At 39.5% G+C, this 23,716-nt stretch overlaps 1 protein-coding gene across 1 annotated transcript; it reads left to right on the top strand.

The window, feature by feature from the left end:
- The first annotated feature begins 1,828 nt into the window (after nt 1-1,828).
- On the top strand, nt 1,829-22,643 carry LOC145434367 (uncharacterized). The gene is made up of 18 exons (XM_080311733.1): nt 1,829-1,851; nt 2,715-2,850; nt 2,914-3,055; nt 3,580-3,704; nt 6,009-6,091; nt 7,824-7,969; nt 8,659-8,737; nt 10,048-10,175; nt 10,302-10,472; nt 11,133-11,256; nt 13,349-13,427; nt 14,949-15,045; nt 15,327-15,466; nt 15,733-15,852; nt 16,306-16,443; nt 18,052-18,177; nt 19,897-20,026; nt 22,386-22,643. The coding sequence occupies exons 2-18, from the start codon at nt 2,761-2,763 to the stop codon at nt 22,451-22,453; spliced, it is 1,986 nt and encodes a 661-aa protein (XP_080167859.1). The 5' UTR covers nt 1,829-1,851; nt 2,715-2,760; the 3' UTR covers nt 22,454-22,643.
- Nucleotides 22,644-23,716: the final 1,073 nt, after the last annotated feature.

Below are 23,716 nucleotides of genomic sequence, written 5' to 3'. Positions count from 1 at the left end.
TATGTGAGCGATACAGCCCCTTTCTGAGTGTATATTTAACTCTGTATTCGTCCATCGGTTACGAATCAATGACCACTCAATCTGTATTTCAGACAGCTAGCAAAATGCAATGACATAATCATGCCTCTACTCCGAAAAGGCAACTTGACTCGAATTGCGACTTGACTCGTGACTTGACCTGACTTGACTCGACTTGACTCGAGTCACCTCTAAAATTCGAGTGACTTGAGTCACATTCGAAAATCGATTGACTTTACTTGACTTGAATCAAACTGTGCAATGACTCGATATGACTCGTGACTCGAAGGTATAATGACTTGATCCCAACACTGGGGTTTTGGCTCAACTTTCGGCCAAAGGGGTCCACGAGATGAAAAAATTTGGAAACCACTGGGCTAGGCGAAAGTCGGTGTCCTATTGAAAGACTGCTACAGGCCGTTTCGACTCCTTCCTATCTTTTGCATTGTATCGCAATCATCTTGTGCTGTTTTGAATCGATGCTAACAATATAATAACACTGTGCAACAATTTTGAACGAAAAATTTGTTGACTTTGATTTTGCAGTTGATTTAGGCTGATTTTGGTATGCTGATTCCAAAAATGCTGCTGGTTTTCTTCCATCACGTCAAGTTTTTGCTCTACGACATATGCCCAAAATATGCAAATTTTCACGAATTTAACCATATTACTTTTCGATATCATATATAAATCCACACTTTTATCACATAATAAGTTATAAAGCCAATAAGGGGTCAATTGAATTATTAAGATAAAAGGTATTCGCATCGATCTAGGCCGGTGCTTTCAATCATTCTTGACTAGAGGATGCAATCATCCGAGGAAAGTTTAGACACAGATTGGAGGCAAACTGCACGATATGACAAGAAAAATAAACATTACATTTACGATCAGCTATACGTCCAATGCTCCATCCAGCTTATCCAGTGTAACTCGAAACCCCTATAGGCTCCAACGCTCCATTATTTGGATCAAGATGCTGAAGATCTTAGGGATGACAAGCCTAATGATGAGGTTTTGAAATCGAAGATACGCGCGGATTCAGAACGTAGAGTAGTCCATCAACACAAGTTAAATGAACTGACATAGGATTAGAGACTTGGAAGAGTTAGGAACTTATAGTATCCTTGCGAATCGAGAAAAGGTTACTTAACAAGAGAGCGAAGATATCTCACTTTCGATCATGAGAAACGGCGTTTTCATCGTAGGGCCACTTTCGGTAGATTTGTGTATTGCCGTGATACTGGCATTGGTCTGATACTGTTACCATGGGTGGTTGGAGGAGATAGGAATCCCGATTTACAACTCGAGTGAATGGCAAATGTATATTGGTAGCTCAAAAAGGATCCTAAGAAGAATGCATATATGTAACCATGATACACATGTGCCACTGTCATATGTTTATGTCGGACAGCAGACATTCAAGAAAGCTAAAATATCGAAACAATTTTCCGGAAAACCTTGGCATAGTCAGCGATAGGCAAGGAGAAATATCTCCCAATATCTAAATATGATGAGGGTAAGATACCAAGGCAGATTGAAGCTTACATATGTTAGCCGACTATTGCTCGAGTATCAAACGAGACAACCCACAGAATTACGAGTTATTAGGGTGAATTTGGACCCTGAAACTCGCACTTTATTTGTCCTGCAGAAGCAGTATCAGTTCAAATCAACCAAATAAAGCGGTGTAGATGTTTATTTGGAGTCTATTAGTGTAATCAAAGAAATCAGCGACCCTCCCACTAGGGGCGTGAAAGCTGTGAGAATCGTTCATTGAGCCATATTTGTGCTACTTCGTTGTAGCAACTGAGCACTCATCCTTAACTGAAAGTAAGTAATAGTACTAATAGCTGAGCTTAAGAAAATTACATAGCCTATGCGCTACGCAGGCAACGACGGCTTCAGCATTTCAGCTGCTGTGTTAATGTACTACGCTGTGACGCGTAGTACCGCATTCCTTAATCATATGATAACCTCGCATTATATGGTAGTAGCTGTATTTAAGGACGCTGTATAGCATAATTCAGTATGAAATCGCTGTCCGGTGTATGTCGCTGTTAACTTTATGTGATCATGTGTTACAAAGTGTGAAGTTCCAACTCCTCGTCAAGGTCAAGCTTACTGAAAGAAAAGATGTCTACTGTACTAGATAGCCAGTCCCCGTGATCAGTCACTTATGCTTTGCCATACCTTATTGTATAGAGAATGAATGCCATAAATGACCAAGAAGATGGACTAACAGGTGATAGAGGTTTGCTTGGTAGTTGGTACCGTAGTGAAATTCTTCGCTCCATTTTAGAGGCCTAGCTATAAGTTACATTTAAAACGGTGGTCGGTAGTAACAGTAGATTGAGCTGGACTTGAAGGTTTCTTGTGGTGAATCATGATGCAAATAATGGGCGAAAAATGTGTGTGATGTAGCCACCAGTTCCACTCTTCTGCCCCCTTGAGTTTTCAACTTCCAAATTGTAACATTATCAGTGAACAAAGTCGCAATAAATCATGGATGTCACATTGTTAATAAAAAATTTTGTAGCCCTCAAACATTTTCCCAGCTATGTCCATGCCACCATTGTGAAACACCAATGTAGTTGTAATGAGTGGCATGGTCGACATATGCATGAATGTCATATGCAATTTAAATTTACCGACAAGTGTTTGGTCTGAAGACTGATTGTAACGAATTTTTTTAGACCAAAAGCTATTGTGATAAATTACGGTTGGTTGAGTCGGATCGCAATGTCAGTGAAGACATATGCCGTTATTCAGAGTGACTTGGATTTTATGAAAATTTCAAAAGGCAAATCAGTAACCGTATCAGGGGCACAGGTAATAATCGTTCAGGCAGTGTTAATTGCAAGGGAAGTTATTATTCTTACCTTTCATATTCAGGATGAAAAGACTTTTGGCTTTGACGGAGCCTTCCACAGTACTGAAATTGAAAACTTCGCCAAGTCAAACCTTGCTAGTGTGGTACAAGATGCGTTGTCAGGACATAATGTTAATATCACATGTTGTGGCATTACAAGCACAGGTATGTGGGTTAAATAATAGTTGTCTGCTGTAATGCTCGTGCTGAAAATTTACATATTTGCCTACCTGTAGCCTACGCCTATCTTGAAATGTCTGTAATGTTTGGGTCCTGTTCAAATAATAACGCGTAATATTTTATGCAGCTTCTTGCTGCGTTCTCTTCATGCATTTCTTGCGCAGCCACAAGCACATACCGTAATGGAAATCTTTGGGTACATACTGTGTATTTGGACTCTTCATCTTATCAGCTAAGCTTAATTTTAAATTTTTTTATCATTTTTCGCTGCATCAAATTGTTTATCTTTTGAATCTTCAACTGTTTATGTTTGTTATTGTGCTGGTAATTCTTTAAAAGATGTGATCCTAAGTAAAAAATTCAACATAGTATGTCACACTAGCAATGTAGCTGTTACTAATACGGTACAGATATACAAGTTGTTTGACAACAAACTGTATGATAAACCTCATAACAACATGATTCCAGTAATTTCAACTTGAATGGTGACATTAACTGAGGACTTTCAGGTAGCAGTCAAGCCTTACAAGGTGCTGGATTTGGTGCTCAGGACGGAATTGTCCCTACCGTTATAAAAGAAGTGTTTCAAAGAACTAGTAAGGATCGACACCTCGTCAGCGCTACCATGTTACAGGTAGGCCTAGAATTTGTTATAATCACATTTGTCAAGCATTTTCAATGCCTCTATGAGACAGAGGACTATCGGAATTTCGTTTGTATTGTGAACATGGGTGTTCTAAAATATTTTATGATTCTATGTCTTAGGGTGAGTGTGCCAAATTGCTATTACCACTGATATCTAGCTGTGTGTTCCTCAGAAATAGCCCACATACATGCATCTCAGGTTCTAAGAGGTAGCTTGTACCCATATAGAAGGGAATAAGAAGAGGTTATTGCTATGTAGTATTTGCAACTTCACACACATGTCATTGGGCTGAGATCCCAGTCCACAGGATTTAACTTCTCTAATACAAATTTTCTAGGTACCATACATAATTAGTACGATTGGACATTGCAAGGAATATGCCCGTCAAATGAGATATTTATAAGCTGAATTGTATCATTGAGAAGATATGTGAATTTATAAAAACGTAACAAAACATCTGAGGCTGGGATCAATATTGTCTTGGGAATGAATCACAAAATGTCCAGAACATGTAAAAACATGTTAATTCATATCGTGCATCAGCATAATTACAATTTATTTGCCGGTGCATATATTTTTACTGTGAAAGCACCCTCTAGCCCAGAGGTCTCAAACACGGGGCCGCATGCGGCCCACCAGAGCATTTTGTGCGGCTCGCGACAGCATTTTGGAATTTCAAATATTCAACAATATTTTCAAGTGCCATAGGCCTATATCTTATTTAGATATAAAACCTTAAAGTACACGCAAAAACTACTATAAAAATCAAAGAAATCCCAACAAACTTCACTATCACATCACTTTTAAAAGCTACCATGCGGAAGAAGAACAGGTATTACGTCACATTTCTAGTGAATGATGATAAAACATGACCCGTTGATGATTCGAGACTGAAAATTGTGATTTGGTTTGGTGCGACCTTCTCGTAAAATTACTCGATTTTGGATTGACTGAGTGATTAAATAAAAATGACGCCAGTCGAGTCGAGTCAAACGTTAATATCAGAGAAGGACTTGCGACTCGGAATGGTGACTTGGTAATCCTACGGATGCAACAATCTATTAAACTGTCATGGGGAAAAGTAATATATCAAAAGGTCGTAGTTTGCGTTGCGAGGGGTATATATCTAATCAGGTCAGTATGGCAACCATTGGTATTCCATGACCCCTGTGACGTATAGTTGGTTACATGCTGGGTGTTGGTTGCTCTTTTCATCCATGTTATTATCGGTGGCGAGTAAAGTAGTAGTAATACGCTCTACAGCTGTGACACCAATAAATTCTTCGCCGATTGGACATTTCTATTTCAGGGGTTCTCAAACAGGGTCCGTAGACCCTATCTCGGTACGAAGCACCACATCAGGGTGTACGAGATGCATTGTGGAATTAGGCCCATATGCTGTGGGATATTTTCTTGGCCAATTTATTCAACTGGAAAATAGTCTTCACGCTACGCGCGATTTTATGCGAGTGGGCTTTCTGATTTTAATATAGGTACCGTCAGAAATTGTTTTAAAAATCTACAGGGGCAACGAGAAATCTTATTAGAAGCACGAGGCGTACGATCGCTAAAAGGTTAAGAAGCAATGCTATCACTATGGCTCAATAATCATTATATTTAAGCTGTTATTGATATGTTCCAATAATAATCGAAGGCAAGATCCAACGCTGATTTAATGTGACTTTGGCAATGGCAGTAATAATAGCCGATACTTATCACGACTATATCAAAAGCAGGATTAGGCTGCACCACTCAAATGCTCTGATATCAGATCAATCTTCAGCAGATTTTAAAATATATTTATTCTACATAAATTTGTGGCACGTCAAAGGTCCACTAGCTGCAATATTATAACCCGACAGTTTTACGATGTCATGATGCTTCCTCTCACATGATGTCTATAACTCATTAATTAAAAGAATTATCCCCGGCCCGGAAAATGTGATTTTTTTTCGTGTCAGGCTTGAATAGTACAATAGTAAATTATATTTCCACGATGTTTGCGGAATGCCTGTCTGCAAGGTCGCGTCAAATAAAGCCTACTTGGAAATTATAGCCTACATTGAATTTCCATGTTATTGATGCTGTGGCCCGCGGCGTCATTGAAAACTAGGAAATTGGCCCCGCGAGCACATTTGAGTTTGAGACCTCTGCTCTAGCCTCACCTCAATGAGAATTATGATGAATGAGCACGCGCATAGGTACTACTTGTAGATCCTGATCAAAATGAGCATTTCAGCAGATAGCAGAAACGGGTAATTCTGATGAGACATATTGTAATTAACTGTTTAGATTGGGGGAAATGGTGAAGTGACGGACATTCTCAATCCTCATTCCAGAAAATTGCGTGTAAGAAAGAACGACAAACTTGGAATGTAAGTACAATTTTGACGGACGTATTTTTGATATCATGGTAATGGATAGTAATTACAATACTGTTATTACAAGGACGTCTTGCGAGAAAAACAGTGTATTCGCAGTCACACTGTTGTTTGTCATACCACCAGTGGGCCATGATTCGCAAAGAATGTCATGCTGGCGTATATACCTAACATTTCATCTTCTATGATTAAATAACCTTTATCATTGATCGGCCTGTTTGACACAGCGTTCAGAAATTGAATTGTCAAATCAGGGCTGCTTAAATGGATAATTCCATCCCAAGAAATTCAAATGTAAACTACTGAGAATTTCCTCGTATCAAAAATAGTATAGTATCCGTCAATCTGAGATATTGTGCAACTGAGCATGGAAAATGTTTCGAATAGGGTATGGAAGTATGTTGATTTTGAAAATTATATGTATGGCATGGGAAGAGTGTGGCAGGCATAGGCGCCGAACCTGGGTATGCAAGGTGTGCCATGCATACCTGGACATTTTCTTAGGTATGCGGCATACCTAGAATTCGGTTTGGCACGTATCGGCATAAACCCCCGATTGTGTTATTTAGATCAAATCGCAATGTATTTCAGTTTACGAGATTACCTGCTGCTGCTATGTGAGCGAGGTAACCCGTTGCGCGAGGCCAATTAGCGAAAAGCGTGTTGCCAATCAGCGAGATTCGTCTGTACACAATGTAACGCGACGCGATTTCCCGCTGAGATGATCGCGAAATTATGTCATTGATTGCCGTGCGCGCGGCAATCGTCGCATTAGACGCTTGCCTGATTTATCGCGTCTCCAACAAGCCTAGGTTCACTGGCTTGAACAATCACATCAGCAGTAGGCCCCGTGCGTACTATACCATAGCTAGCCTGCACTGTCGCATCTGCATTGGCGCGCTCGATATCATCGCTTGCCTACACAATCGCATCTGCAACAGGCCTGGTGCGAAAAATATCATCGCTGGCCAACTATCGCGTCTCGAGCCTAGCATACATTGGCTCCTATCTCTCGATGGCTTGGAGACAATGCCATTAGGTGTATGCTGATTAGCGATTAGCGCCAAACTGAATGACATCGAATGTCCGCTGACATGTGCGATTGTGCGTGGGCCGTGCATGCGTAATTGAATTCGGCTAATACTTAAACATAACCATCAGAAGATGTTTGTCAAGGCTTGATTTGTAAAAGACGAGAAAAGTTTGAACAACCTGAAATCGGTGCCATCATAGAACAGATTCCATAACAACTGGGACATTTTGCCTTGCGGAAATCGCCGCGGAGGTTACATAATACGCGTTGATAAGCGGCGTATTTAATTGTTCGCTAGCGATCACGCTAATTTACAGCGCTTCCGGACTCGCTGACAAGCTTATACGCACAAGTTTGTTAACACGAGGAGATTGTATAATCGGCATTTACGCATGCACTTAACCCTCATGAATCGATGCTGTATTAACCCTAATTATCAATTCCGTCACATTATGACGTCATTTCTTTGTGACGTCATCGATCCCGCATACCTAAGGAAAATAAGCGTTTGGCGCCTATGGTGGCAGGTATGGAATATGGGAATTTGCACACCATATCACACTAAACCCTGATTTCTAAATGCCCGGGTTAAACAGCGACTGCACTACATGCCAGGTGCTTTGGAGTCAATAATCAGTTGACGACCAATGCAATGAATTTATTGTCCTGTATAATTTTATCTTCAATCAACAGCATCATCGACAACCTTACTGCCTACGTTGTATCCAACCCGGAACAGGCTTGCAGGCTGTATTCCGAATGCTGTAAGACTGAAAATGGGCTGAAAAGTCACCGCCGAGACGTTGTATTCACGATTATTGTGTCACAGAAGCACCAAGGTTTGTAATCTACAACTACAATGTATCTCAAGTGAAGTAAAGCATAGCAGTGTGCGGCCCATATGCCTATTGTAGAAAAATGTTCATTTGGCTGGGGAGTTGCTTCACTTGCTTGATTTTAATAAGATCAGGGGTGGCCAATTTTCAAAATTATTTATATTCTTATAAGACGATTTGATGAACCCCTTGAAATGGGAAGGTTTTCATGACTTACCCAACAGGGTATTGGATATATTTCAGCTCTAGCTACCTTTACACTTTCAAAATGACTATATTTCTGTTGCTGATAAGGAATGTGACTGTGATGCTGTTAGGTTATATAGGATCATTGATGATTTCACAATTTTGTTACGCAACAGTTAACTGCTTTTAACTGTGCAATTCGCTTTGAAGTTTGTTCCGATTGCCTATTGTCGTGTTGTAAATTTCAATCAATAAAATAAGAATGAGCAAGGGATTCGATTCGAACTAAATTTTCATTGTCTGATTCGCATCAGCTGTGCCTCGATTTTCCCAGTCTCTAGTGTTCAGTAACAATCTGAATTCAGTGGTCCAATCTTAATAATTATTTTGCTTGAAAACCTCGAACTATATGGACATGTTTGTATTAATCCAAACCAAAAAGTTTGACATGACGCCATAATCTTCAGTGCACACTATAAATATCACTTAATAACGTTTTATTGCAGATCCATCGACGTCCGGAACCTTATCAAAAATCTCTTTTGTCGACTTGATCGGCCACGAGACAGAACCGGACAACACAGGGTGAGATATCTCGAGAGATAATTTACGGATTGACAGTAAATCCAAGATTATTGACGTGTTCCGTGTTATTGGTACACTTAGTCGGACTGAGACGTCATATAACCTCAAACAATGTCCTCGTGTATTTACACTTTACATATGGTTGTCAGCAACAAACTTCAAACAATCTTTTGTCGCCAAAGGGACTTAATCGTATTGTGATTACGTTTGTTTTACGCAATGAATTGGTTTCGGATAATAATCTTGGTACGAGTCCCTACTCATTGATTTCTGTGATCTTTCACAAGACGATGACCAATATTATATACGGTAACTGTCATTAACATTTGCACAAACAAGTCTACTACTTTTAGGCCACGGATTAGTGGAAGTGTATTCTTGAGGTCACTACTATTGTTTAGCGCCACCTCCCGTAAAACCTGTGGGTTTATGAGCACTGAGCACTCATAATACGGCACTAATCAACTCACTGCTTCAAACATTATTTATAAATCTACTTCCTTCAAGCAAAGAAAGCATTATTCATACAGTGGTAGCACAAAGGAGTAGTTTTCCTGTACAAATTGGGTAGATTGTAATAAAAATACTATTCTGTACTCAATGCCTTACATAAACATTAGTTTGGCGTTTTTCGTGATCGGTGCTACGTACTAGACACAGACCGGTCATGGACAACGAAGAACATGATAAAATTGATTTCTTAGTGAGAATTAATCTATTGAAAAGAATCAGACGGTAATAAGTAGGCATGTTTTCTAAACCGAAGTATAAAATATACTACCGTACTTCAATTTTATCGTAGTATCTTATTTTTGCTATGATCTCAACATTAGTGTGACTTCCATTCCAGTGTCTCTTAACAACCTTGATAATTTTGTGTCCTACTTTATGTAATGTGTTGCCACCTTTATTCCTCCAATTAATATGTAATGGGTAAATATATCTGAAAACAATGACAATCAACTATTACCCTACGAGAATCAACAAAAATCTCTAAGAATGTTACTTCATTAGATTACGATGAGGAGTAATAAGTCCCTTGATAACACCCTGATATAGCAATTATTCCATTGAATTCACCCTCAATTATCCTCAATCATGTGCATAGATCGTGTGTTGCACAAATGCACATTTAGCATCTTTTGCCGTGATTAATTAAAATTTTATCCAATTTCGATCATTACTAAATATCCAACATCATAACGGATAATTCTCAAAAATCATCCACCCTGTGACTCTTTGTATCTTTCAGTTGTGAATGCCAAGATATTTTGCTTCACATTATCAGTAACGTCACGTTATATTCGCAGCTTGAAGGCTTTGTTGAAGTCTATGGCCAAAGGAAAAGCACGAGACCAATCATCTATTTCAGACATGATCGTATCTGATGCAATCTCAGGCAGTAAAGCTTACATGATTGCTTGTTGCGCTGGGCAAGGTATGATTCGTTCAATCTAAAGGCAATTGAATTGTAATTCGATTTTCACTGCTGTTTGTGATCATTTGAAATGAATCAAGTCAACGCTGTATATATGCACTGAGAAATGACCTGTTTACTTTGTAGAAACCCAAGCAAGCGATGCTATAAAATTGTTCGAAATGGTGAAATTGAGTTCGGGGATGCGTACCAACCCGCAAAAACACAGCGGTGACCTGTCAAAGACTCTTGCCCAAGTTCGGAAAGACATTAAAAATGCGAGAGAGATCGTAATGCAGCAAACAGTGCCTGATAAGAGTAAGTTTCCACCTTCTCACCATACTATATCGATAAATTGACTTAACTTTATTTGTAATGTTCTTTCTAACGTTACAGTCAATATTATCTAGCTCACCAGATCACTATTAGCACAATTGTTGATATGCAATATTTTTTTTCAATTCTTTACTAATTGAAGTCGGATTTACACGCAATGACTAGCTGATGAATACTACCCTAGCCGAGATTATGATCACATTCACATCTACATCTTTCAACATCATGTGTCACCCTGTCACCCATGCAGTATTGCGTGAATGGGTAATATCAGGTCATTTGTGTATCGGTCATGTCAAAATAATGTTTCCCTGTACCTCCTTGACTGCTTTTATCAGTCATGATATATGATAAGTCTTTGCATGCTTTTAGACTTCATGGATATTTTCAAAGTTTATCCAGTTCCCAGGTAGGGCCACCATTTGAAAACACAGATGTTTGTCAATAGTAGCCTGGATATGAAATGATTTTGCGCTTGAGTAAGATCACGATCTCAGGATCAGATTAAATTTTAGTAAGCCGGTGACATTACAAGTCGGATTGATTTAATTTTGAAGTTTGGCATATGAAGCTGGACCTAAATCCAGTTCATCTTGTTCCGATCGTTCAATTCGTTCAATTTCGTTCAATTTCTGTTCGTAGAAAACGTCGAAAAGCTGGAGTCCTTGATTGGTGAATTGAACGATTTGAAAAATACGAGTTGGGATCGAAGAATCGCTGTTTCAAATCTCTGCACGGACGAAAGAAAGTCCAACCTATCAGATCGGTATGATGATCATCTTGATTTAACCATCCTCAAAGCTAACTGGCAAAATGGATGAAATACTAACTTCCTAATTTGGTAATTTAGGAAAAAGCAGTCAATATTTTCTATTCATGCCAAGTAAAATTACCCCACTTAGGACTAGTGCTGGGCAATTCATGTTGAAGTGGTTCAATTCTGAGTCGCGTATTTGAGTATCGTCTATTATGATGTCATAACTAGAACGATTTTTCTTATCTAAAAAGTGGAAGATTTTGACCTAAAAAGTGTAAATTTTGACTTTTTTTACCTTAAAAAACTTAATTTTGACAAAATTTTGCCATCATGTATGAAAATTAGGTGTTTTCCCACATAATGTTAGAATTGTATTACTTATCTTCATTTCTGGTTGGAACTGTCTGTCCTTACGAAGTAGTTGGGCCTGAAAAAACTTTTTGACTTGAAAACTGACAAATTATAAATGAAAAAAGTTCTAGTTTAACGAAATCTGGACCGATGATGAATTCCAGTAGTTACATCAAGCATTACGCTAGAAATAGTTGAAATTTGTTGTAGTACAACGCAAGATAGCCTACTTTCCTATATTCTCGGGTAGAACGTGTCTGTCCTCACTAAGTAGCTTGCCAAGAATGGAGAAAAACGCTCTACAGCAGCAGTTGTTTGCTGGCAACAATGAAAGTTGTGCCTACAGTGTACAAGTACACTGCCGGTGACACACTGTGTTGCTTCATTCTGACAATGGTGTCTACATCTCAATTTTTTATCATGCGCTTCTGGATATAAGAACTAATGCCCACACCGTCTTGCTTCGGGTGGGATATTGCAGTACGTTGAGCATAACACCATGTCAACCTATTTGTTTCATTTGACCGTTTATGATTCACAATGAGCAGACTATGGGACGTGAACAACGGTAGGCCTATAAAGTAGGGTACAAGCTGTGAAATGTTAAATGAAAAGTCGACCGATAGTGCAAACATCAAAGTTACAAACAAAATGCAGGTTGGAAAAAATTTTGGCTTTGCCAATTTTTCGACCTAATGCTACAATTTTAACAAAACTTTGACTTTTTTTGACATGCAAAATAAATCGCCCTGGTCACAACAACACTTGCATAGTTCAAATAATTTTGTACCAGTACTCACGTTCCAAGATCATTTCTTAGCACCTTTGGGCCCTTGTGATTGTAGATCATTGCTTGACGCTAATGACATATCCTAAATGGTTGTAGCTTTTCGCAGCATGTTTTAGGAATGCGATGCTTATTTTCGGCTAACTGCGGTTTCAAGGCTCCAATGATGTGATAAAATATTGATTCACATTTTTCCCTGATGGAATATTACTCTTTGTGTGAAGGCTTGAAAAAATGTGCCATTACTACTCGACTCATAGCAATTGATGCTCAACTCGGACTCGACAGCTCGAGCCATAAGGCACAGCCCTGCTGACTTACGACTAAAAACTTTTTTAGCCTCAAACCTCATCTTTTTTGTGCCATTCCTGGGCAAAGGTGCCTGATGTCGATGAAAAGGATATATCTAGGTATATATATCACAGTACTTCACAAATAGTCATTGATGGTGATAGAGCCCAATGCAGTGCTATCATTTCTACCGAATTACATACAAGTTACGGTAGTAGAATAAAATTAATTGGCAGTATCATGAAAAGGATTTGAAAGGAACTGGGGTATATGGCCTTATCACGTATCTAAGCTGAAGACAAATATTACAATTGGAGCAGAATTAAGACAAGCTCAAAATAGCTATTGACCTTCTGCACTCAGTCCAAGACAGAACCAGGTTATTTATTATGAAATAGGTACATTGCTTCATATTTTTCTTCAAACCTTTCCCTATGTTATGGAAAGCATCATTGCCATTGCAATTCTAGGTCTCCCTTGAAAGAAAGGAACCCCAATATATGAATTAGGATGTTGAAGCTGAGATTCTGTAGCCCCTTGAGTCGCAACTTAGAGTCAAATATGCTTTCACTGCTGATTACCGATCACTTTGATTCACTGCAATACTCCAGAAATATTCACAACTGTTGGAAATTTCAGCAGTGCTCTTAAGTACGATCATTTATTTTGTAGTGGCTTGTTGTGGGTGCTGGAGTCGACTAATGCATCGAATCAGAATGATATAAAGGCTTTACAGGAACGTATACTGGAGGTATGTGTTTCCATTACATTGCCACCACCAACATTTGAATTTATCTTGTCAGCCACACAATCTATGTATTGTTGCACTACATACCCATGCTCCATACAATAAGTCTGTGTGGGAGTAGCATTGGATGCAATAGAGCTTCTCCTTTTGGGGTGTTCCATTCATGATCTAGAATCGTACAATCAAAACCTATGTATGAGGTAAAGAATGATAATGAAACGGACGTTTCTTTGAAGTAGTGATCAAACTGTGGCATTGTCACAATGTGTTTTGTTGTAAATATGGTCCACAGTTGCAAAGTGATTTCTGATGAAGTGTTTTTTGATTTGTGGCTACGTAAAAAATACATAGAATTGAACTTCAGAATACTTAGTAATGTGTATGGCATCATAATTTGTGATACTCTATATCGCGACTTCAATCTTGATGTTCAACTCGGAATCAAATCAATCAGGGACTCGGTAATGCAATCTCAAATCTGAATCGTTAGAACAGGCGTGTCCCTGTTCAAACTACGACCCACAGGATAACTGCCCACAAATCGATTTTTCTGGGCCCACCACAAATTTCATGAAAATATTACTGAATACGGACCACGCCGGACTACTGCAAGCAGTGTGCTATAAATCTAGACATTGGCATCCCAGCATCCGAAATTCATATGAAATGGGATCGCGTCCCTTGAGCCAGCCTCCCAAGTAAATATAAGGCTTTTCTCCTGTTTTATGACGCAGCAGAAAGAATGCGTTATTGGATTTAGAGCAGTGGTTCTCAACCTGGGGGGCGTGAAAGCATTGAAGGGGGCCGCGAAGAAGCGGTTAACTGGAAAATTTTTTCGCGCTCTGCGCGATTTGTCTCCATTTCACGTGTGTTTCTCTATATATAGACCTAATTTCATATTTTTAATTCTCTCATCAACACTCATAACCTTCCATGCCATCAAACAATCTTTAGGGGTTGCTAGCATCCCAGTTGGATTTTGTGATATGACGATAAGGGGGGCGCGAAATTTTTCACTATCAAAAAGGGCGGCGTGACTATAAAAAGGTTGAGAACCACTGATTTAGAGGCTGCGATGCTATGGATTTTAGAGTATGGAGCTGTGATTCCACTTCTCACCTAAACAACAGAACTGAAAAAGAACACGTAATAGCGAGTATTAGTGAAGCGAGTTGGAATTACCAACAGTAACCGGAGAAAGGCAGTTTTGCATTAAGCGATTTTGACGTCATACGGGTTCATTACGTCACGCCCCTATAGACCTATGACGTCATGGAATAGTTGAATTTTTGTCTCACCCCACAATTTTCACTTTTTACGTATTTGGTTTCTACCAATCAAATAAGTTTCAACACCACTGCACGAGAACGAGTGCTAGTTATTTTTGGTACTTATGTGGAATCATTTCCTTATTGATCTAACCTAGAATTGCATCATGTCTGTTTGCTTCATTTTATTTCTCTGAATTATACTTCCCTTGTATCTGCCATTGGGGTCAGTTGACATACTGTTTCATTCGTGCAGATGTCAAACAAAGTAAAAGATCAAAAGCAATCGGCAGACAAATTGAAAGATGAATTGAATTCGGAACTCAACAAGTACACGGCATCCGTTTCGTCAGGTACTAGTACTTTATAGCTGACACTGTGATTGGCTGTGAAGCCCAGTATAAAGTTCTTGGCAACGTCGTTAGTTGGTCACAGCGACACATCTTGCATGTTGTAATGATGTTCTGTGCAATCTACTGATTACTGTCTGGGACATGCTCAACTACATTTTTGCTGTCTAAGGGCAGTAGTGCATTTTGATTCGGATCGTTTTCAGCGTTAGGAAAAATAGCAGCGATTTCCTCATATTTAAGATTGTTGTGTAACTGCTGTCATATATGTTTCTGGTTTTCAGGTCGGTCTGATGACCAAACCAAAGCTCGAATCGTGCAAATACAATCCCTGAAAGAAGCGTTCAAGCATGAAAGTGACGCGCTCGCCAAGTCTCGCGACAATCTCAAACAAGCCAAGGAACAGTTGAGGAAACTGAAAGAGGTGCTCTTGTTTTTGCATGCAACTGGTTTATGTCTGAGGTCCAAGTCGTAGGAGGCATTCTGTCCTTGGACCACTTCCTTTGAGGGACCAGTTCCAAGAGCCTTGACATATACTCGTGCAGTTTTAAAAGTCGAATTACTTTTGTAAACTTCTAATTGGTCGCTTGTTAAGCCAGCGTCAAGCACTATTACGGCCCCCTTCCATTGTGGGATGATTTCGGTAGCCCCGCCTCACAGAAGCCAGATTGAAAACCATCGTGCTTGCAGGCTGGCCTCGACACGGCCTCGTTCAACTTCGAAATGACGGCTCGAAAATTGGAGGAGGATCGAAACCGGATGAAGAAGGAAAACGAACAAATCGTCAACGACCAAGTGGAAAAGATGAAGGTCTGAGATTAAATTCTGATGTTATAGTAGACTTAAATCTATGCGAAATCGATATCCGATTGTCTCAATTGTAATTCAACTTCAAGTAATAGACTTTGAGTCTTGTATTCGAGTATGATTGATTATGCCATCATAAGACTTTGGTTGTGAAAACTATCTACCGCTTATGCCACCACAAGGATAGTAATGGCAGTTCTAGATCACATGAAGGTAATGCGGCATTCTTTCGAATATACCCAGTACATTGCACTTTGTGGAAGTGATGTAAGTTGAACATGACTTCACTGAAATGTCGTTTCTGCCGAAGTTCCTTTTACGTGAGTTCTTGCTCCTAGTAGAGTCGAACATATATTTAGCATTTCTCGCGAGGAAATTTGTTTCATTCAATTTTCATTAATCTATTTGGTAATTTTGAAATTTCTAGCTGTCCCTTTTTAATCTTTGACTTGACAGCTGGACGTGGCTCACGAGAAAGCCGTTCTCGAAATGACATCTTCATCGGGAGGCCTTGGATTGGACGAAGGAGCTCAATTGAAGCAAGCCGTCGAACTTTCGACCTTGAAAATCGAGAAATCTGCTATTACAGCTCAGGTAAAATGCTAGTGTTAGCCCAAATGGAGTGACTGAGTTATTGGATTCCAAATCGAGTGGGCTGTTAGGCTTCGATTCGAGTATCAATCGTAATCAATGTTCCCTCAAAGCTATGCGCGTGCGCGGCTGATCACTGCTGACAAAGTCGCCACGCCCAGAAAAATATGTGCCGCGCAGGAAAAAGCCGAAGTGTGATGAACTTTTTTTAGTTGTTACACACTGTTGTCCAAGGGACCGCACAGTGAGTTGGTCAGTGCGCGCAGCCGCGTGGAAAATTAGAGGGAACATTGCACGTAATAACTTCAAAACTGCATGGGGTGATATGAAAAGTTTGAATACATACCTTTTAGCTACCACAAAAAGTACTTAATTTATGCAAACAGGAGTTTATGTGTCTCAGGGGCCCGCGAGGTAATTCTCAAAATTTATCGTAACATCAAAAAAAATAATTATCTAGGTAAAATTACAAGGCCAACCAAAATTTGATTAGCCTCACCCGTGAAACTAGGGATGTTGATGACTATAACGCAATTAGTAGGGAACTTGTTGTCCAACATGCGTCTTCGCGTGTGTGCTCGCAGTAAGATCTTTGGCGATGACGCCTCTGCTCTAAATGATAGACGCATGTTCGCTGAAATGTTCAACATTGATATATCCAAACCCCGAATAATCCTGTCCTTACCAAATTAGCCCATCAATGGTATGCAGAGGCAACCCGCAATGCATGCAAGTAACAATATTAGTGATCGAATTCATTTGTTAACTTTGAAAAAATTTCGCGATTCTCGCAGCCAGCGCATGAAGACACTCAGAGTTTTCATGACATAATTGTTATCAATTCTAATGTGTAGTAATATAAGTTTTGTTTTCAATGTTACGCAATTCGGTTCGACTAAAAAAAGGCCATCAACATTCAAGTGGCTCGTGCTGTGGCTCGTAAATCTCATGTGGCCCTTTGGCCGAAGAGGTTGGCCACCACTGACTTAATGGTTCTCAAAGGGGTATTTTGAGATAAAAGAAGGGCTAAAATAGCAAATGGGTCGATTCTGTGTGGCAATTCTTTTTTTACAAAAGCGACTCAATGCTTGACTCACTCCAGCAAGGAACAGGTTATAATTAAGGTTGAGAGGGAACCACTGATTCAAACCCATTACATTGAGCTTAAGCTCTCGGCTCTCCTCAATTATTCAAAATTCCATGCACATGATGTCATGATTAGAGATAAGACTGATCATACACAAAGTTCTTATGAATTCTCTACCAGTTGCTGACGATTGCCCCTGACGTATGTCAGCCGAAAATATTCTGGTTTATCACAATATGAATATGTTACCGTATTCAATTGTATAACAAAACAGATAATCCCAATCATGCGCCTCAAGATAATTGCACTCTTTTCCCTTGATATGTGCCATGTTCCTACACTCCAATTATATGTGCACTGCAGGTTACCATTAAAGACATGGGTGTTTTGAAGAACTTCTTTCATTTTATATCCGTTATTAATGAATATTTTTGAAAATTCGATTCAGATAGCGACAAAAAATTGCAGTGTATCCATTGAGCTATGGAGCGGTACATGTTACTAATGGTTTTATATTTGGACAGCTGGACGTGTTACGTAAGGAAAAACGCTTGTTGGAAGATCATGTCAACATACTGGTGGAGAAACATTCAAAGCAAATGGAAATTCAGCAGCTTCAAAATCTGCAGACTTTCCGTGCTTACAGAGAGGTCGGTTTCGATCTATTGACATCGAAATACACCTATGCTCCAGTGATGCTGCTGGAACACCACAAAACTGCTGGTATCATGCTGGTTATCGGCGGTTACAATCCCTGGCTGATTGGTTCGGTCCAATTGTGCCATGACAAAAATGTCAGTTGTTAGTTCTACAGTGGCGCCATCATGACTTGATCATTACATAACGAACTCACATGCTGAGAAAGTGTCTGCATCCCTTCTGTATACCAGCCTTATTTTTTTGCAATCATTTCAAATAGGATTCCATTCAATGTGTGTTTTCTTGGAAGCGCAGTATTCGTTTATTAATAATTTCATCATTTCAAAATACCACAAGCTATAGGATGAACTCGCCTTAGCCTACAGATTATTTTGAAAAGACAACTACTGTAAGATATGAGGTACGCTCAGAGGATAACATAAAATGGACAAGCGATAAAAATGAAACGGCATGTGTCGGTAGGCAAAATCGATGTGTAAGATGATGGTCTGGTAATATCAAATGAAATCCAGTACTGGTTCAGTAGAATCTGCTTCTATTTTAGTTACAAGTCGATGCCGTTTTTTTTATCTACATACGTCATGCATCGAGCACTGATCTGGCAATAACTGGTAATTGAGTTCAATTAGAAACAGATAGATATTGGAATTTTGCAACAGATTTTTACTGATAAAGCAATATTTCATGGAAAAATGGGACATATTAAATCTAAAACTGGTAATTAGTGATTGTAATTTGTAATATACATCACCCCTTATCAACTTCATTTAATTACAGTAAAACAGCAGCAGGGTAAAAAATAATGTTTCCATCTCAAATGGCTTACATGGTGTTCTTTCCCCATTCTGTTAATAGTTGAAGAAATACAACTTTTCCCTAATAAGTGAACTCCTCTGGTCTTCATACATCAGTCCTACAGCACAGGGTTGTAACCAAGTCGCAAGGTTCCGAGTCACAAGTCAATCTCACTTTTCTAGTTTTGACTCGAGTCAAGTTGAGTCATTTTCAATTCACCACCGAGTCAAGTCCGAGTCCAAGTCAGCAGGTAGAGGTTTGAGTCTGAGTCATAGCGTTTTGACTTGAGTCCGAGTCCAAGTCATTATGGTCACTGTTCAGTTTTTAGTACAATCCGGTCACACCCACTTTTTGAACTCTGCTTGCATTCATAATACAGTGATTTTCCTCAGTCTTAACAGTTTCTGGGCCTATTTCCCAAGTGTCAGGCCTGATAGACGAATACCAATAATGTGGTAACTTTATTCTTCTTCGAAGTTGCAACGAAATGTCTGTCTTGAACGTCCTAGCTTCCAGTCATATGACTTGCGCAGTGACTCGAGTACAAGTTGAGTCAATACAAAAATCGACTCGAGTAGAGTCATCATACGCATTTGAAAATATCACTCGAGTCAAGTCGAGTCACCAAAAAATCGTGACTCGAGTCATTACAACCCTACTACAGCACGATGCAAAGTCTAATGCTTTGGCTTACCGGAAGTTTCCATTGGGAGTAGCTTCTAATCAGTCTCCTTAATTACTCATGCATGTACTGGTCTAACAGTGACGTCGTATGATGAATCCCTATTTTATAGCAGTAACAATTTACTTATGGCAAGGAATATATAACGACCATAGTAGATGAAGAGATGGCGTCATTGGACAGGCCGCCAAATATCGGACTACAATTTCGTGCTTATCTGTCCATTGTTTAGGTTTTTGAAGAGTTCAAAGTGGACCTTGACAACCGCTGGCGCGGATTGCTGGACGACGCGATACAAGACGCTGTTTTTCTGAACTCTAGGAATAACGAATTGACTCAGGAAAACGAGCGACTCAAGCTGGGTAAGGCAATGAACATAGGAGACAAATTTCCGATTATGTTACACAGAGCAGTGCATCGGGGTTGTAACCAAGTCACAAGTCAATCTCACTTTTATAGTTTTGACTCAAGTCGAGTCATTTTCAATTCACCACCGAGTCAGGTCCGAGTCCAAGTCATTGTGGTGACTGCTCAGTTTCCAGTTAAAGTCTTATTAAACCAACTTTTTATAACTCTGTTTGGTGATATCGAATCGTTTGCATTTATACCATACTAGTTATCCTCACTTTTAGCAGTTTCTATTTTCATCTTCAAGTGCCCATACCAATAGACGAAATCCCAATAGTGTGGCTTCTTTACTATTCTTTGAAATTACAATGAAATGACGGTCTTGGCTGTCTGAGTCTCGAGTCATATGACTTGGTTCAAGTCCTGTGCAATGACTGAGTCCAAGTTGAGTCATCAGGAAATCGTGACTCGAGTCATTACAACCCTGCTTTGCATTAGTGCAGCCTTTATCAGAAGCGGTCTTTAAGCAGCGGCCAACACAAAAGAGCAAGAAGCATCTGAGATACTTTTAAAGTGCATGTTTTTGATGGAGGAAATTAGGCTGGGATCTATTCAGTCGGAAGTCCAGAGCATAGCGACCACATTATTTGCATTATATAGTTGGAACACTGATACTGTATCTCGGACCTACCAAAAAGTCTCTCTACAGCTGGATTTCTTAAACTCTTTCTAACCAGACCCCTAACTTTTGTAGTGTTCTCACGCACCCCTGAGCAGGTATATTTGTTGATATTGATACGGTTGTTGTAACCATATAAAATATTATTCTGAACGTTCCGGAAAGGCACTGAAACTGTCAGAATCATGTCGACACTAACCGAAATGATCATCTTAAATCCAAGAATTCGGACTCTCGTTCATGATTCTACAATATGCTTATTACCATCGGAAATTCTACTTATTGCTGTGAGGATCATATAGCCTATGTTCCTAATCATTGGATTGATCAATTAACGAGTTTCCAGTAAATCCGCGATTTAATTAGTCCGACTTTTTTGCTAACTTCCTACGATTTTGATTGGCTTTTCACGGTTCTCAATTAGGAACTTCTGCTGTTCAGCTATATTGTATTCACCAGTTGTTTCCAATTCAGATATGTTTTCAGATCCGTCCGAGGTCCCAGTATCAGATGAAAAATCAAGCATCGGTGTATATGTGCATTAGGGGTGTTCAAAATAGTATTTGTTGTATTTACAGGTTGCCTAAAAAAACGATGCACACAACATTTTCCATTCCATTCAAACACGAAGCTATTACAATATTAAAATTTTGAATTTCTCATTAATATTTTTTTTATTTCAAAATTTACTGGCTACCCATGGCATTGTTAAGATGTCTAAAAAACGGTGCATAACAATTTTGGCTAAATCCCGACCCGTAGAAGTGGAGTTATTTGAGTTTTTAGTTAACATTTGTAATATAACCCAACGTCAATGCTATTTTTTTCAAATCCAATACTTTCAACTGCAATATATTCGCCTCTACCGGTTGGAATTTAGCCAAAATTGTTACGTTGTTTCGAGCAGCCGTAATGTCCATGGTACGGCGCTGATGATGCTGTTTAGAATCAAATTAAAATTAGGCTGATTGCCATTGTGGAACACTCTCAAGTTTCGGCACAAATCCGGCTAGTTTCCAGTTCAAGAATGCATCGCATTATTCTCAGGAGACATCGAGCCAGGGTTGTAACCAAGTCACAAGGCTCCGAGTCACAAGTCAATCTCACTTTTATATTTTTGACTCGAGTCAAGTCGAGTCATTTTCAATTCCCACCGAGTCAAGTCCGAGTCCAAGTCAGCGAACAGAGGATCGAGTCTGAGTCATTGTATTATGACTCGAGTCCGAGTCCAAGTCATTGTGTTGACTGCTCAGTTTCCAGTTAAAGTCTTCCTAAACCCACTTTTTTAACTCTGTTTGGTGATATTGAATGGTTCGCATTTATAATATATCAATTTTCCTCACTTTTAGCAGTTTCTGGTCGCATTTTCAAGCACCAGTACCAACAAACGAAATCCCAATAATGTGTTGGCTTCGAAATTATAACGAAATGTCGGTCTTGGCCGTCTGAATCTCGAGTCAATGACTTGCTTCGAGTCATGCGCAATGAGTCGAGTCTAAGTCGAGTCAATACACAGATTGACTCGAGTCGAGTCATTTCCGTATTTTGAGAAAATGACTCGAGTCGAGTCATCCGAAAATCGTGACTCGAGTCTGACTCGAGTCGAGTCATTACAACCCTGCATCGTGCCACCTTTCCGTTTACGAAAACACTCCCTAGGTAAAATACTGTAGACTAAAATATTTACATTTCAGAGGTGAAGCAGATGAAAGATGCGCTCAGCTTGACCGGCAATCCATACTTCGGCAAGATACCTTCTTGAAAATCGACATTGCAATAATGTGTTTTGCACTCTCAATTCATACCGCAGTATCCAATTTGCACTTACGCATGTCCTTTAAATAGCATGTTACGTACCACAGTAGCGTCCACTGTAGTGATCGGTGCTTTATAATTTTCACGGATTGTTTAGTTCATATTTTGTAGAGTTTGAAAATACACGTATCGGGATATTTGGTCAGTTTAGTCAGTCAGTCAGTGTACTATTATAGTGTCTGTCGTGCATTTTACTTTCTGCACAGTCGTGGTCATCATTTGAGAGGCAGATGGAAGATCTCTACGCAGAGTTGATGCGAAGATAATCGTCGCTGGTATATGTAGCTAATGTCATTCAATTATCACCAGCAAGATAATATCGAATTGTGACCTCAAATAACAGCTCAATTTCAGTTCAATGACAATTCGAAGCTTCTAATCCAAAAATTTTGTATATTAAAATCCCAATCCGATTCGAGCTTGGAATTCCACTTGAAAACTACAGGGGTCATCAACCTTTTTGCAACCAAGGGCTAATTTTTGGGTACTGATTGAAGCGGCGGGCTACCATTCACTCCTACCGTTCACCCGTACTAGACTGAATTTCCACTTTGATATTCATAGCACTGGGAATGGCAAGCATCACGTGGGAAAACTTCTAAGGCAGTCTTGTAAAATCAGAACATCGTATTTCAACGTGCTAGCCACAAACATTTTTAAGAAACCATGAATTACTTCGCACCATAATTGTATGAACTATGCAACAACAGTCAACTCAAATTTTTAAATAAATCATGCCACACTTTGGACTGGACATCATGTTATATGTTTCTATATCATTCCGTGGGAAGCCTGGCATTGCGTGATATCAACAATGCGCTCTACTCTGATATGTAACTTGACACTGCAGCTGTGAGTGATTCATTCTTCCAGATGCGCATTAGTAAGGCGTGTTCTGTGTTAGTTTCTGATGCAGTGCATATCAGAAAAGGCTGATTCACAACGATGTGTTGTACCATAGTGTCCTATATGGTGTCGACACAGGCAAATCTCACGCCTCAGTGAAGTTGTATCACGTCACAATTTCCATTTGGCTGCAGGCAATTTGACGGTCATTTTTGACCGGCTTGCCGAGCATTAAATTTAGTAAAACGGGTATCAATCGAAAGCTGAATCTGCACTGATTACGAAAATATAAATGTTATTCCGCTCGTGGTCCTGGAACTCCCACAATCAGCCTCGAATTTTTCATTGTTATGGAGATTGGCAT

The sequence above is a fragment of the Botryllus schlosseri genome, chromosome 2, assembly GCF_051294905.1.
Source record: "Botryllus schlosseri isolate E-star chromosome 2, Bs_hap1, whole genome shotgun sequence".
NCBI lineage: Eukaryota > Metazoa > Chordata > Ascidiacea > Stolidobranchia > Styelidae > Botryllus > Botryllus schlosseri.
The sequence above is the reverse complement of the archived record's forward strand: the minus strand, read 5'-3'. Positions and strand labels throughout refer to the sequence as shown.

Excerpts from the sequence above, each read along its gene's own strand:
- LOC145434367 (XM_080311733.1), top strand. The coding sequence starts at position 2,761 with ATGTCAGTGAAGACATATGCCGTTATTCAGAGTGACTTGGATTTTATG. Across the intron at positions 2,851-2,913 it reads TAACCGTATCAGGGGCACAG|GATGAAAAGACTTTTGGCTT; the intron begins GTAATAATCGTT and ends TTTCATATTCAG. Across the intron at positions 8,738-10,047 it reads ACAGAACCGGACAACACAGG|CTTGAAGGCTTTGTTGAAGT; the intron begins GTGAGATATCTC and ends TTATATTCGCAG.